A 16,134-nucleotide genomic window follows, 5' to 3' on the forward strand; every position below is an offset into this window, starting at 1 on the left:
GTGCATGCTCAATAAATAGCCAATGTTATCTAACAAACCTTGCACAAACAAATCAGGGAGAATGCTCAATAATGAGGTCATGTAGAAGCAACCACAAACTGACCATCTGTACTGAGGCTGGAATCAGCAGCTGGCATTTCTGGGCAGCTTTGAGGGCATTTTTCTCTCTCCTTGATCCCACTTGACCTAGGCTCCTGACCCTTTGGTCCCCCCACCCCACCCCCCAGTTCTGATGCATCTAATCCTCATTTCAAAGGTATGTGTACTGTAAATGTTAAAAAAGGAGATACTAACATTTTTTCCCCATTAGAAGATCGTAGTTGCAAGACAAAGTTATGACTAACAAGGAACTCCTAGGTCAACTTGACATAGATGTGACCTCACAGAATTTGCAGTTACGCAACCTAAACACACACACATACGTTGCTGGCTCAGTTAATTATTATTATTTGCAATAGGCTTATTCTGCCTCATTCACCACAGCTGGTGCGTTATATTCTACAGGGTGCATCTACAGTAACCCATAATCATGTCACAAATTGAGAACTGGGTCATTGAAGGGTGGAGTATTTACATATATAGTGAAACGCTTCCCCTTAAAAATGTTGATGGACATTTCTCCTGTGTTTCATGGCCTCACACCCAATGCACTCCTGTGCCATTGGGATAGTGGGGTACTGTGGGAAGCACTTGAGGCAGTATTCCACTAACTCAGGCATAGGCAAACTCTGACCCTCCAGATGTTTGGGACTACAATTCCCATCATCCCTGACCACTGGTCCTGTTAGCTAGGGATGATGGGAATTGTAGTCCCAAACATCTGGAGGGCCGGAGTTTGCCTATGCCTGCACTAACTTAGCACAAGGATTCCCACTAGTGCAACAAGTTGTTCCCACTCTCCTCCCCCTATGTGTACCTCACACTCTCCCCAAATGTGCTCCAGAGAGTTGGGGAAACTTATAGAATAAATTTAGGGGCATTTGTTCTTTCCCTTTTTAAAAAAAGGAAAACCTTTAATTGGGCAAGCAGTTAAGGCCTGGCATTAAGTTGGTGTGGAATTTTACCTTTCAACATCACATTAGCTGGTTTTAATTGGGCAGCTAAGATGCATATTTTAAATCCATTGCATCCTGCCTCTGAGATAGAGCAAGCTAGGAAATATAAATAAACAAACAAACCCAGAACACTGTGCACTTTACAAAATATCAAATGCATTCTAAGTGCCTACATTTGAAAATGCTCTAAAGTTTCTGTGACAGAAACCCAGCATCCAAATTATTTTTCTTATAACACATCAACCCATCCATGTTTGTAATTATATGATTAATATCTCAGAACTGTTTTATTGTCTATTTGTTTAGTATTAGGGGGGACCAGTGGGGACATGCAGTTCTTTTTGTTCTATAGTTAATTAATTGATCAACAAAGTTAAAGAACTGTTTTGACTAGATATAAGACTCAAGCAGGAGCAGTCAAGTAACCCTTTAAAAAACCAAAGTGGTAAGACTGTCCCTTACCACTGTGGCCACTGGGTGAACCATTAAAATTTAGTTCTTTTAAAGCTGTGCATTCTTCCTCTTCGTTGCTGGAGCACACATCCAATCTTAATTGAAGAGTCAACCACAAACATCAAGAACTCCCCCCCCCCACACACCTAGGTGCATGGAAATCTAGATGAGAGAAAGAAAGGCAATACCTTGCCCATTTCCTTGATATGTTAGTAGTGTGTGCACATGTGTGTGTGTGTGCGCGCACACAAAATAATCCCTTCCTGCCCCCCAAAACAGGGAAGCACTCAGATATGTTTTTTTTATTATTAATTTTTTAAGAAAGTTTTTCTTTTACAAATTATTTAAACACAATCATATTCCATATATTACAAATTTTTGACTTCCCCCTGCTCCCCCCGCAATCCTCATACTTTTGTATTTATTCCGCATTTCCTTTATAATTATATTGCCAGTTTATAAATCTTTACAGCTCTTTTCCCTTTTACAATACCCTTTCTCATTCACAAAGCCTCTTTAAATCCAACTAGCGTTATCTGCTCATCACAAATATTTTCCAGATAAATCGTAAACTTTCTCCAGATATTTCTCCAGCACTCAGATATGTGATAGTTCCTCACTCCCATCTGCAGTTCAAAGTGGTACAAGCCAGGAACAATTCTGCCATATAACTGCTACTTGTGTAGGCAACCCATTACAGTGGTATCTCAGGTTACAGACGCTTCAGGTTACAGACTCCGCTAACCCAAAAATATTACCTCGGGTTAAGAACTTTGCTTCACGATAAGAACAGAAATTGTGCTCCGGCGGCGCGGCGGCAGCAGGAGGCCCCATTAGATAAAGTGGTGCTTCAGGTTAAGAACAGTTTCAGGTTAAGAACGGACCTCCGGAATGAATTAAGTTCTTAACCCAAGGCATCACTGTACCTTATTTCTATGCTGTAGGTGCTGAACATGAGGGCAGGTCTTGAACTGCACCATTCAAGATACTGTAGTTCTGATTCAAGTTTTGCAGCTTTGCCACTCCAGTCCCAGTCATTTGGCACATAAGAACAGGAGCAAGGCTAATACTAGTAAATCACTTGGGACTTCCGGGACGCCGCGGCCGCGGAAAGGAACGCGAGGCAACCCTCCGGGGGGGTCTCGAACAACACGGAGGTTTAGAGGGGTCACGAAGGCTCCGTGAACCCCGAAACCGCAGGAGGAATATCCTGGGGGACGAAGTACCCAGCGACGCTGCTCGTGCTCGCCTGTGTTGCCGGCGTTTAACAAGGCTGGAGCCGCAGCGTGAAGGGGAAGCAACAGACTCCATGTTGTGAAGCCTCAGGCTCCGAGGGAAAGCGGCGGACCTCCAACAACAGAGGAAAAGCTGGGAAATAGCTACTAAACACTGTGGAGAATGCAGTGGGGACAAACGGAAAATATTGGAAAAATAACTAAGTTAAGATCAAAGGAACTTTAAGATAAGAACCCAGCGGAGAGGAAATATGTGGCGAAAGGAGGAGGAATTCACCACTGGCGGTAAGGTGAAAATGGAGTATAGCGAAATGCTGGGAGAGAGGAAATAAGAGTAAGAAACTAGCTGCTAAGTGAGTGTGGTGGAAAGACCTCGGACACAAAGTATAAAGAGTCGGAGGCAATGTAACAGCGAGACCTCTTAATGGACTAGAGAGAAGGGAAAGGAACTTTTCTGTTTCATCGGGACGGAGAACGTTACAGCCGGCGTGGGGTTTTGTGGATGGCTTTTTGTCTCCAACCTCTTTGAGCGTGGCGTCTGGGAGGGGTGTGATCTAAACGGCGTGCGGAGTTTATGCTTTCTTCTAGTATTATTTGTTAAAGGACAGAGATTGTGTGATATCGCCATACTTAATCAGGTAACGGGGGACTTTGCTTCGCCATTCTGATTCGATATGTCTTCGTCTTTCTTCGGGATTTAAAGAGACACACACTAATGTTGGATCAAGGGAAGATTGAGCCCAATTCCTAGTTTAAAAGAGCACATCTTTGCAGGACCCTGCCCCCACGCTTGGAAGTGTTTTTGTGGTTTAAGACGCTCACTATACTCACCTCCAAGACCTTAAAGACTTAAATACATGTCTCCATTTAGGTGCACTTAAAACTGTGTTATCATCTGGCACCCTACTCCAGTGCTACCTTTTGTATTCTACTAACCCAGTTAATTTTGGATTCTTGTTGTAATATTTGAGAGACGTTAGTTTTGCTATCTTTATACTTTACTTTTCCGGTACCATAGGAGGAATCAACACCAAGTACACAAAATGCCGAACGGTTCAAAAAAGGGGGTGGCAACACCAGCGGAAAGGAGGCCTTCAAGACAAGAAGAGGGGAAGGAGGCAAAAGAAATTAGAGACTATGACAGCTTGATGGCCAAAATAAGAAAAGAATTTAAAAATAATGAACAATATATTGAGAGAAAGTTAATAGAAGTACAAAATACTTTAGACAAGAAACTGGAGGGAGTGGTGGGTGAATTGACAGGGAAAGTTAAAGATCTCTCGGTAAGAGCTAAGGTTCTGGAGGATTCAATGAAAAGGGTGCAAAAAGATACGAAAGACAGTAAGAAGGAGGTGGACAGGATTAGACTAGAAGTCAAAGAGATAGGAAATATACAGGAAGAGTTGTTGGATAACATGGCTATGACACAGATGAGACAAAATCAATCTAATCTGAAATTTAGAGGAATACCGGAGAATTTAAATGAGAATATTAGAGTTAAAGTGGTGAAAGAGCTGGCAATTTGGCTAGATAGAAAGGAAGAAGAGATAAATCACTGTTTAGCAAATATCTTTCGAATAAGACCAAAATCGGCTAAAGCCAAAGGGAAAAAATTGCCAGGAGATGTAATAGCCATGTTCAACTCGTTGGAGATAAGAAATGAAATACTGAAGCAGAGTTATGTCAAAAGGTTATACATTGAAGGAAACTTAATTATCATTTTTAAAGAGATTCCTTCGAGATTTCTTCGAAGGAGAGACCCATATAAAAAATTAACAAATCATTTGAAGAAAAATGGGATCTTGTATAGATGGGAGTTTCCGGAAGGTATTTCATTTTATTTCAAGGAAAAAAGGTTTAAACTGTCTACCATTTCAGAACTTCAAAAATTTGCAAGGAGATACGAGAAGGATCTGGGAAAGATGGCGGGGGGGAGGAGGTGGGGAAGCAGCAGGGGGAGGAGGGCGAGGGGAGTGAAGAAGAAAGAGAGGAGAGCTCAATAGGAGAAAGGGAAGAAGTAGAGAAAGAAGACAAAGAACAGTAGATTGTATCCAGATTTGATAAATTAATCAACACTGCACAATAGATGGCGCTAAAAATATTAAATTGGAATGTGAATGGGTTGAACAATAAAAATAAAAGGAACCAGATTGTACATATGCTACTGAAAAAGAATTGCGATCTAATTTGCCTACAAGAGACTCACGTAATAAATAAGCACAAGAGGGTACTAAGTAATAAGAGATTAGGACTGGACTTTGTGACATCGGATAAGGTTAAGAAAAGAGGGGTGGTAATATATATAAAGGAAAAATATGACCCACAACTACTGTATAAAGACGATCAAGGGAGACTGGTCATAGTTCAGATGGTGTTTCATGGAGAAAAAATAATTGTTGTTGGAATATATGCACCAAATGACAAAAAGTCAGCCTTTTTTTTCTGAATTAGGTGACAAATTGACGGAATGGATGGACCAAAAAATGATATTGATGGGTGACTTTAATGGGGTGGTGTCTCCAAATTTAGATAAGTTAACAAAAAAGCAAGAGAAGAAAGAAGGTAAACTACCTCGATCTTTCTTTGATATGGTAAATAACTTGGGATTAATCGATGCATGGAGACTTAAAAACCCCACTATAAAACAATATACTTTCTTCTCAAATCCAAACCAGAGTTGGGGGAGAATAGATAGTATTTGGATATCGAAGGAATTGACACAGAACTTAACTAAATCTGAAATTCTTCCACGAACTATATCCGATCATAATGCGGTGTCTATTGAGTTAAAAGGAAAGGATATTAAAGCAGGTAGATGGAGAATGAATGAATTTTTATTTAACGACCAGAAGATTGTAAATAAGGCCATAGAAACAATTGAAGATTATTTTAAATGGAATTTAAATGGGGAAATTGCTATAGAGACGGTGTGGGACGCAGGAAAGGCAGTTATGAGGGGCTTTTTGATACAGAAAAATAGCCAATTAAGAAAAGAAAAAGAGACAAAGAAAGAACAGATCTTAACACAGATCATGGAAAACGAAAGAAAGTTAACTATCAACCCCAGTGAGGAGATTGTAAAGCAGAATATAAAGATACTACAAGCTAAATTCTCTTCAATAATTGATCAAGAGGTAGAATGGAAAATTAAAATGATGAATCAGAAGACTTTTGAATCCGCAAATAAGATAGGGAAATATTTGGCGTGGCAAATAAGAGAAAGGAGGAAACAAAACACGATCTGTAAGATAAGGGAAGGAGAAAGGATTGTGGAAGAACCAAAAGAAATAAAAAGGATATTCCAAAAATATTATAAGGATTTATATAAAAGAGGAAAGGAAACAAAACAAGAAATAGATTGCTTTTTGCAAAAACACCACCTAAAGCAAATTTCCAAAGAAGAAAAAGAGACATTAGAACAGACAATTACACAAGAAGAGATAAAGAAGGCTATAAAAAAGATGAAAAGTGGGAAAGCGCCGGGGCCGGATGGCCTCTCGGCCAGATATTATAAAATACTAAGTAATCAAGTATCCCCAGTGCTAGAAGAAGTGATGAACAACATTCTAAAAGAAGGAAGGATCCCGAATACCTGGAAGGATGCATATATCACATTGATTCCTAAAAAAGATGTAGATACTCTGGAAGTGAAGAACTACAGGCCAATTTCATTATTAAATAACGACTATAAGTTATTTGCAGATGTAATGGCAGAAAGATTAAAAAAGGTTTTGAATAATAAAATACATAAAGATCAAACAGGCTTCCTCCCAGGGAGACAATTAAGGGATAATGTAAGGAATCTGATAGATATTATTGAATATTTGGATATGAAAATAGATAGACAGGCGGCCTTGGTGTTCATAGATGCCGAAAAGGCATTTGATAATATCTCATGGGACTTCCTAAGGAAAAGCTTGGAAATGATGGGAATGGGAGAAAAATTTAGAAAAGGTATAGAAACAATATACAAGGAACAGAAGGCAAAACTGGTAATAAATAACACCACAACAGAATACTTTAATATACATAAAGGAACTAGACAGGGTTGTCCCCTGTCTCCTCTATTATTTATAACAGTATTAGAAATACTCAATGAGAAATTGAGGGGGGCAACAGAAGTCAAAGGAGTCAAGGTAGGAAAGAGGGAATATAAAATCAAAGCTTTCGCGGATGACATCGTATTAACCCTAGAAGATCCAAAATATAGTGTAAAAGAAGCTTTACAAAAAATTGAAGAATTTGGAGCTGTGGCAGGATTCAAGGTAAACAAAAATAAAACCAAAATGTTGGTTAAAAACTTAACTAAGGAGGAAACGATGGATTTAGAATGAAGGGCGGAAATTACGGTAGTTAAGAAAGTGAAATACCTTGGAGTGTGGATTACGGCTAAAAACGTAAATCTATATAAGGATAATTACGAGGTCACCTGGAGAAATATAAAGAAAGACATGGAAATTTGGGGGAGGATGAAATTCTCCTTTTTGGGGAGGATAGCAGTTGTCAAAATGAACATTCTGCCTAGAATGTTGTTCTTATTTCAAACTATCCCCGTACTTAAAGGCTTAAAACAGTGTAAGGAGTGGCAGAGAGCCCTGGCGAAATACATCTGGCAGGGGAAAAGACCACGGATAAAAATGAAAATTTTGATAGATAAAAAGGAAAGAGGGGGTTTCTCCCTTCCGGACTTGAGCCTGTACTATGAAACGGCGTGCATACTTTGGCTAGAAGACTGGATAAAATTGGAGAATGGAGACTTACTGGACCTGGAAGGTTTTAATAACTGGTACGGATGGCACTCGTACCTGTGGTATGGGAAAGTGAAGGTCCACAGGAGCTTCCTAAACCATATTTTCAGGGGACCAATATACCAGGTATGGGAGAGGAATAAAAATCTCCTTGAAAGGAAGACCCCCTGGTGGATCTCACCAATAGAGGTCTTAACGATTAAGAAAACCAATATGGAGGAGAAGAACGCCACCTATGAAGAACTTCTAAGAAAAACAGAACAAGGGCCCAAACTTAGACCTTATGAAGAGATAAAAAATTTATTCACTGGTTGGTTGCAATATCACCAGGTGAATGATTTGCTAAAAGAGGATAAAAAGAATTTAGGTTTTGAAGATAAAAAATCAAAATTTAATGTAGAGGTAGTAGAAGGTAAGAACAAAACATTGTCTAGAATTTATGATATGTTACTAGAGTGGCATACAAAAGATGAGGAGGTAAAGGAGGCAATGATTAAATGGGCAATCGACTTTGGCTATAATATTGACTTTGAAAGGTGGTTGGAATTGTGGAACAGTAATATAAAGTTTACGGCCTGTATGGCACTGAGAGAGAATGTCTGGAAGATGTTATATAGATGGTATCATACGCCAGTGAAATTGGCCAAAATGTACAGATTAAAGAATAAGAAATGCTGGAAATGTGGTGAGGTGGAGGGTGACCTTTACCATATGTGGTGGATATGTAACAAGGTGAAAGGCTTCTGGGAATCAATTTATAATGAGCTTAAAAAAATACTTAAATATACCTTTCCCAAAAGACCTGAAGCCTTTTTGCTGGGAATGACGGGTAAAGAAATAAAAAAAGAAGATAAGACGATATTTCTTTACGCCACCACGGCAGCAAGAATTATGTTGGCACAATATTGGAAATCGGAAACCATGCCCAGCATAAATGACTGGCAGATTAAAATGGTAAACTATGCCGAGCTTGATAGACTAACAGGTAGAATACGAGACCAAGATGAACAGAAATTTCAGAAAAATTGGAGTAAATATTGGAAATATATTGGAACAAACTTATAAAGTGAACTGGCGGGGTTAGAACAATTTTATCAGCGAATGAATTCAAGATTTAAGATTAAAAATCAAATACGTAACGGAGGAAGATATTTGATACTTACCAAAAGGGTGGAGGGAAGCCCAGGGCTCGGTAGAGCTCAAAATATTATGATTTTTTTCTTTTTTGACGCTTTTATTTTTTCTTTTTCTGTATAGTTGGGGGAAGGGAAATATTAACCTATGTATCTATATTGTTATAATCTTTTTTGTATTTCTTTTTATGTTTGTCTGTTTTTGCATAACTTCAATAAAAATGTATATATATATAAAAAAAAGAACAGACCTCCGGAATGAATTAAGTACTTAACCCGAGGTACCACTGTATACTTAAAAAGCTTGCCTTGAAACATTTCAGTCCATCTGCTCCTTGGGGATACAATATTGTGTCATGAGTGATGGATGGGGCATGCTCAATTACAGTGCTAATAAGAACATAAGAGCATAATAAGAGCCTGATTGATCTGGCCAATGGCCCACCTTGTCCAGCACCCTGCTCTCACAGTGGCCAATAAGGTTCCAGTGGGAAGCTTGCGAGTAGGACATGAACACAACTCTCCCCACCTGTGGTTTTCAGCAAGTGGTAGCCCTGAGGGTGGGCACAGGGCAGGCTGCATGGTATATGCAGCTCTGTCCTCTAATATGTTGCCACCATCCCCCCCCCTCACACACACTCAGTACCTGTGGCCTGAGATAGTGGTCTCACTTTGCCTGCTGGTAGGGCCGGCTCTGCAGTCACAGTATATGTAATTTATATAGCATGGACGAAACCCTTCAAATTGAAGCACTCCTATCCAAATACATTTATCAAAATACAATAAAATGATTTCTGTCATATGATTTGATGGAACTGTATGATTTTTATCTTACTTTTATTTTACCCCCACCTTGGGTCTGCTTGTTGATGACAGGTGGGCTTAACAAGTTATTAAATAATGCAAATATAATTTATCTTTAGTTATCTATGTCTGTTTTAAACGTTTCACTAATTTTAATCTGTGTTTTACAGATGATCATCTTCTGTATGCTCTAAAAAGGTAAAGGTAGAAGACCCCTGACAGTTAAGTCGCAGATGACTCTGGGGTTGTGGCGCTCATCTCACTTTACTGGCTGAGGGAGCAGACGTTTATCCGCAGACAGTTTTTCCGGGTCATGTGGCCAGCATGACTAAGCCACTTCTGGCAAAACCAGAACAGCGCATGGAAACACCGTTTACCTTCCCGCCGGAGCAGTACCTATTTATCTACTTGCACTTTTTGGTGTGCTTTTGAACTGCTAGGTTGGCAGGAGCAGGGACCGATTCAAACTGCCAACCTTCTGATCTGCAAGCCCAACAGGCTCAGTGGTTTAGACCACAGCGCCACCTGCATCCCTAGTGCCACCCACATCCCTATATGCTCTACTTGTCCTTTAAAAAAAAGCTGTATATTCAAGAATAATTTGATGATTGAGTGGTATACAAATCTTTCTTAACCATCAGCATCCCTGCACCTGTAATTATGGTCTTTGCCACACCTGTGCTTGCCAAAACCTGTTTCCCCCCACTTTTCTTGGGAAGGGGCCCATTCTATCCGAAGCTGGTGTGTGCGTGTGTGTAGACAGATAGACAGATATAGATTAGATTATAGATATATGATTTTGTATTAATGCCTCATTTTTATACTGTGTATAACTGTGCATTTTTGCAATATTTGGCTTAAGTTTGGCTTAACTTTTTTCCTTTCTCCTCCTGTGATGAGGCTGCATTTTAATATTTTAATGTTTCAATATTATAATGTTGTATTTTAATCTCGTTTTTAAGATGTATTCATTTAACTTGTTTTTATTATTGCTTGTTAGCCGCCTTGTGCCCGGCCTTGGCTGGGGAAGGTATAAATAAAAATTATTATTATTATTATTATTATTATTATTATTATTGTTCTTGTTGTTATTATTATTATTACTAAGTTGCCTGTTGTTGCATCTGTTTCCTGTACACCATTTAGAGATGGTCTTCAGTCTATTAAACGGCATAGAAAAGAGATAACCAGCCATCAGCCCGACGGTCCCCTTGGCTCAGGTGGGCGGTCCCTGGGCTCCAAGCCCAGCCCAGCCCAGCCCTCCTCCTCCTCCCTCTCGGCTTCCCATCCGCCACTTCCGGAGCGGGGTCCTTGGCTCGGAGGCGGCGGCTGCCCGGCCCGGGAGGCGCAGGCAAGCAGGCAGGCAGGCAGGATGGCGGCGGCGGCGGCATCAGCAGCCTCCTCGTCTGCAGCGTCGTCTGCGGCCGGTGCCTCCGAGAAGGAGGCGAGCCAGCAGAGCAGCCTGGGCGCCTACTCGCCCGTCGACTACATGAGCATCACCAGCTTTCCCCGCTTGCCCGAGGAGGAGCCCGGCGGCGGCGGCGGCGGCGGCGCCCCCGAGAGCTGCCTGCGCTCCAGGAAGGAGGAAGACGCGTTCCTGGCCGAGCAGGACACGGGTGAGAGCGGGAGCCGCCTGCCTGCCTGCCTGCCTGCTCCCTGCACCCTCCATCCGACCATGACTCCATGCTCCATCCTCCCATCCACCTCCGCTGCCTCCAGCCTTCGTCCACAAGTCCTAAGCAAGCATCTTCCCGCATCTCGCCCCCCTCCTGCGCCATCCCTTCCTCCTCCCCTTCCCCAGAAGCATTTGGCACCAGCATTTGGATGGCGCAGCAGCCATCCCTCGCCTCCTCTGAACGTCCCAGCCCAGCGGTCCTGGGGATCGGGACCCCACTTCTCTGCAGCCATATTTGACTCCTCAGCCTCCTCTCCCCACCCACCCATAGCGGAGGATGGTGCTGCGTGAGCATCGCTCTCCCTCCCGCCTGGGTACCAACTCCTTGCACATCCCTGCCATTTCCCTTCCTCCTGGCTTTGCCGCTCTCCACCTTTCTCATCCCCATCTCCCATTTCATTTCCTCTCCTTTTCTGCTCTGCTACTTTCTCCAAGAAAGTGAGTGGCTTTCCAGTCCTCCACCCCTCCAGATCTTGCAACCCACCCTGTGTTTGCTGCTCTACAGAATACCCTTTTGTGCTAAAGCAGCCTCCTCCATCCTCATTATCTTCCCAACTCTCCCACCTCCTCTGAAAGCTCCAAATCAGCATCTCATGGTTTTACCTCCGCCCCTTTTGGTGGGGGTGACTGGATGAGCTTTCCCCAAAATGTTGATTTTCACAGTACTGCCAAGTTAATTACCGAGCCTAGTCACTCCCATCCTACATAATGCTGAGACTTTATGTGACATCCTTTTGTTCTGTAATGCCTGAAAAATGGGGAGGGATGGGGGACAGAGGTCCTTCCCTTTATCTCTGTGAAGATATTGGAAAACATAGCAAGGGCAGAGTTTTCTGTTCTCTCACCAGCTATTGGCAAGCATTAAGACTGCCCTTGGAGACTTTTACTATTTTTGTATCAGATCTGCACTGCAAAAGCCAGGTGAAATTTGCCAGAGGTAGCCAAGACCTATCCAACTTAAATGCGGATTCCACTAGTTCTTGCAATGCGATTGTACAGGAACAATGTGCAAAGTAGAGTTTCTGGTTGCTGCCCTCGTCTCATAATTGGAGCTCTCTGAGCCACCCATTGAAACTGATTGGCAGAAGCTTTAGGATTGACAAAAGGAAGTACTCCTTCATTCAGTGTGCAGTTACATTTGCAGTTTACTGCCATCAGCTTATATTGCTTTCTAAAAAAGTTTAAACAGACTTATGGTGGATAGGTCAGAATAGCCAAATAGAACCTCCATGTTACAGAGATAACTACTGTGAATCTCAGATACTGGTGATAACTCACAAGAGGAAAGCAAGAAAGATCCATACTTGGCATATTTTTTGTAACCAGATTTTTGAATGACCTAACAGGTATCAGATTTGTAATTTGGTACATCCTCCTGCAGTGAACTTACGGACTCATCTCATTGTGAGAAATCCTCAGTTGGGACACATGTTAGAGGATTCAAATCACTAATTCAACAATTTAAAAATGAATGAAAAAGCCAATATGTTGATATGAATCTGTAGAGACATGCCATCTAAAACATGCTGAGGTAAGTCAACAGAACTCATTGGTTCTGATACAGATCCCCAGTAGTTCAGATAAGTGTTTTGATGTTTTCGCCACTTCCTTTCGCTATGAGTTGCTTCATGTGTAGCAATGACGTAGTAAAAGCAAAAGCATGAACCATGCGCTTTTCTTTCTCTACCTCTACTATAATGTGGAAAGTGAGACACACAAATCTTTCCTTGAATGAGACTTGGGAGTCTAATACTCTTTTGGACTTTTACAGGTCTTGCATTACTAGACAAAATTATTGATCTCCACTTTAAAATAGAAGCAAAGGGGGGAGGGAAGCAGCAGGCTCCCCCCCCCTTTCTAGCATATGAAGGATCTCTTGGAAGATTCAGAACACTGAAACCGATATGTAAAAGAAGTGCTTCACTTTTATTTCATTGTCCCATCCTGACTCACCACCACTCTTGTGTTTTCATATTTTTCATTTCCATTTGGTCTGCTCACTCCAAGCTTCTGAAATTTGCAAACTCTAAATAAACGTTTCAGTTTGGCACCCCCATGATTATATGTCAATCGTTTATTGATTCTCTTTTCAGATGCATATGTATTCATTGGTTAGAATCCTGAGTGTTTCCTCATTTGAATTTTGTTTCATTGTTTGTCAGTGCATTAAACTACTGACTCTCCTAACTGGTATCTGTTGCCAGTATCTTTACAAACCTCTGTGCCCAGCATGACACTTTTACATGATGGGTTCTTCCAAGCTCTCAAAACTAGTAGCTGGCAGGAAAATACAACAACTGCAAAAAAAAAAGTTTTAAATAAATATTTGGGCTATTTCTGTCCCTCTGCATAAATATTAATAAAATGATCTATGCCTATAAAACCTTTGCATTTCACTAATAGAATTAGTTATTAGTTATTCATTATAATACTTTTTTTTGCTCATATTGTGCATTTCAAATGTTCAAAGCTCCTCAACATAATTTATCTCAGTAATCATTATAATTCATAGACAAAGTTGCATTTGTGTTGATCTATATTTTGTTTCTCTGTTGGGATCTAGTCCTCATTTTTTGTCTCCCTTATGCATGTTTAAATATGCTGCCAGACATTGAGCTTCCCTGCCAATGGTAGCCTCCAAGCATGAAGCACCAGATATACCTTTTATCACAGTTTATGTTTGTTTTGGTTCTCCAGATATTGCTGAACTACAAATCCTATTAGCTCCAGAAAGTGTGGGCAGAGGGCAGGGGTTATAGGCATTGTAATTCAGCAACATTTATATATTAATGTTATATATGTGTGTGCGCGCGCACACACACACATATACATACATGTGTATGTCAACAAAGTTGTAAGTATTGGCCGTGAAGTTGCAGTGTACAATATAACTTCTACGTTTTCTGCTACACCAATAGCATGGTGATACTATTTTGTATCACTAACAATTGATTGCCATGCAGTGGGATATCAAAACACATTCTCAGGCATTTGTTTTATATTGAGAAGGAGGGGATGTAAGCAGTAAATGTTATCTTCTGTTATAAATGAAATGCAGTTGGAAGTGGTTTTCCCCAAGGATACATAGAAAGATTAGTTTGAGGCTGAGTTACCGTATCGTTTTATTAAGTAGAATATTTGGGGTGTGTTCAACCAACTCAGAGTAGACCCATTCAAATTAATGGCTATTCCTAACTTAGGTCCATTAATTTTAGTGGGTCTGCTCTCAGTAGTAGTTGAATACCACCCCCTTTTTAACAGAAGGGAAACACAAATCTTTATTTAGCAGAGATGGGTTAAAGTTGGGTGTGTTTCACTTAGGCCATAATGTCTCTTGTTGATAGTGACTTTGAAAGAAGCAAATAAGTATGGGCTGATTTGGGAGGAAACAGGGTTGATCCCATTACTTGCCTGCACTGGTGGTCATCGCAAGGGCTGGGACAGAGTTTCCTGTATTATCCTGATTGGAGGGATGAGATGGCACTCTTCTCCCTGACTCAGTGGGCAGGGAGAGGAACACCTGCTCAGCACTGTCAGCTGACAGTACTCTGACGACCTGTTTGGCAGGAGCAGCTCGTTCACACCCCTCAACTGGAGTGATAAATTTTACATATAAAGAGGAAATTTAGGGAAATAGAATATATATTACTGGTTTGGATGTCAAGCCCCACCCCCACCCCAAGCACATAGGAGCTTTAGGAATACTTTTTCATTCCGACAGCAGTGGATGTCATGGACCAAACAGTGTAATATATTAATAGTATAATCCTGTGATTCACATCACGATAAGTTCCATTGAGTTCAATGGCACTTACTCCCAGGTAAGTGTGTGTAGGATTGAATCCTCAGAGAAAATGACTACTTCTTAGCAGCAGTGAACAGTGTGGTGGACTGCTGCTACTCACCTGACCTGTGTTTGGTTATGTTGCTGCTTATAGGGGAGGAAGTCAAGGCAGCAGTGAGGCTGGACTGTTGCAAATGCATCAAACACAGTCAATCTGGTACTTCTGCCACAGTACGTTTGCACTATGTTGACCTTGCTGCCAACTCCCCCTCTATCTCCTAGTAAGTAGCAGCAATGCAACTAACCAGAGGTCAGGTGAGAAGTGCCATCCCATCACACCAACTGCTACAACATGCCAGGCTGGTAGATACTGTACCTCTTCACAGCATGAAAAAAGTCACAATTTGGTTATGCCCATTCATAAGCAATAATAATAATAATAATAATAATAATAATGATAATAATGATGATGATAATAATAATAATAATAATAATTTATTTATACTCCACCCATCTGGCTTGAGTTTCCCCAGCCACTCTGGACAGCTCCCAATCGAGTGTTAAAAACAATACAGCATTAAATATTAAAAACTTCCCTAAACAGGGCTGCCTTCAGATGTCTTCTATATGTTGTTTATCTCTTTGACATCTGATGGGAGGGCGTTCCACAGGGCGGGCGCCACTACCGAGAAGGCCCTCTGCCTGGTTCCCTGTAGCTTTGCTTTTCGGAATGAGGGAACTGCCAGAAGGCCCTCAGAGCTGGACCTCAGTGTCCGGGCTGAATGATGGGGGTGGAGACGCTCCTTCAGGTATACACTTAATTTACAGACATACCTTTAGGACACAGCTTACTTGATTTCTCAACAGTAAATTGTGGCACACAAACAGCATTTGATGATTTAAGGCTCAAAAGAAATTGTGTGTGCGCACATTGTATGTATATACATTTATTGTAGATAAACCCATATTCAAGCATCAAACTATTGCTTGAAATGAGAGCGGCGGCGTTTGTGACATATTTAACACCATTGCCTGTTGTGGCGTCAAGCAGGGGCTGTCAAGAGAACAGAGTAAAAGTATATCACTGTTACATTGAAATACATTTGCATGCAACATTAATTTCACTTTCTTCCTGCCCCCTATTGTGTAACACTAATTTCATTCTATAAAACAATGCATCACTGGCTCTGGTGCAGCCAAGTGTTGGGTAAATTTACATTACTGGATTAAAAAAAATCTGCACAGAT

General features: G+C 41.1%; 1 protein-coding gene across 1 annotated transcript in view; it reads left to right on the top strand.

Moving 5' to 3' along the window:
- The first annotated feature begins 10,727 nt into the window (after positions 1–10,727).
- Positions 10,728–16,134, top strand: part of GGT7 (gamma-glutamyltransferase 7) — a 39,796-nt gene continuing 34,389 nt past the window's right edge. The window contains exon 1 of the mRNA XM_081864702.1: positions 10,728–11,044. Coding sequence (XP_081720828.1) covers positions 10,801–11,044 — 244 coding nt within the window. The 5' untranslated portion in view covers positions 10,728–10,800. The remainder of the gene's footprint in view (positions 11,045–16,134) is intronic.

This window comes from Podarcis erhardii (genome assembly GCF_964252035.2).
Source record: "Podarcis erhardii genome assembly, chromosome: 6".
In the NCBI taxonomy this organism is placed as follows: Eukaryota; Metazoa; Chordata; class Lepidosauria; order Squamata; family Lacertidae; genus Podarcis; species Podarcis erhardii.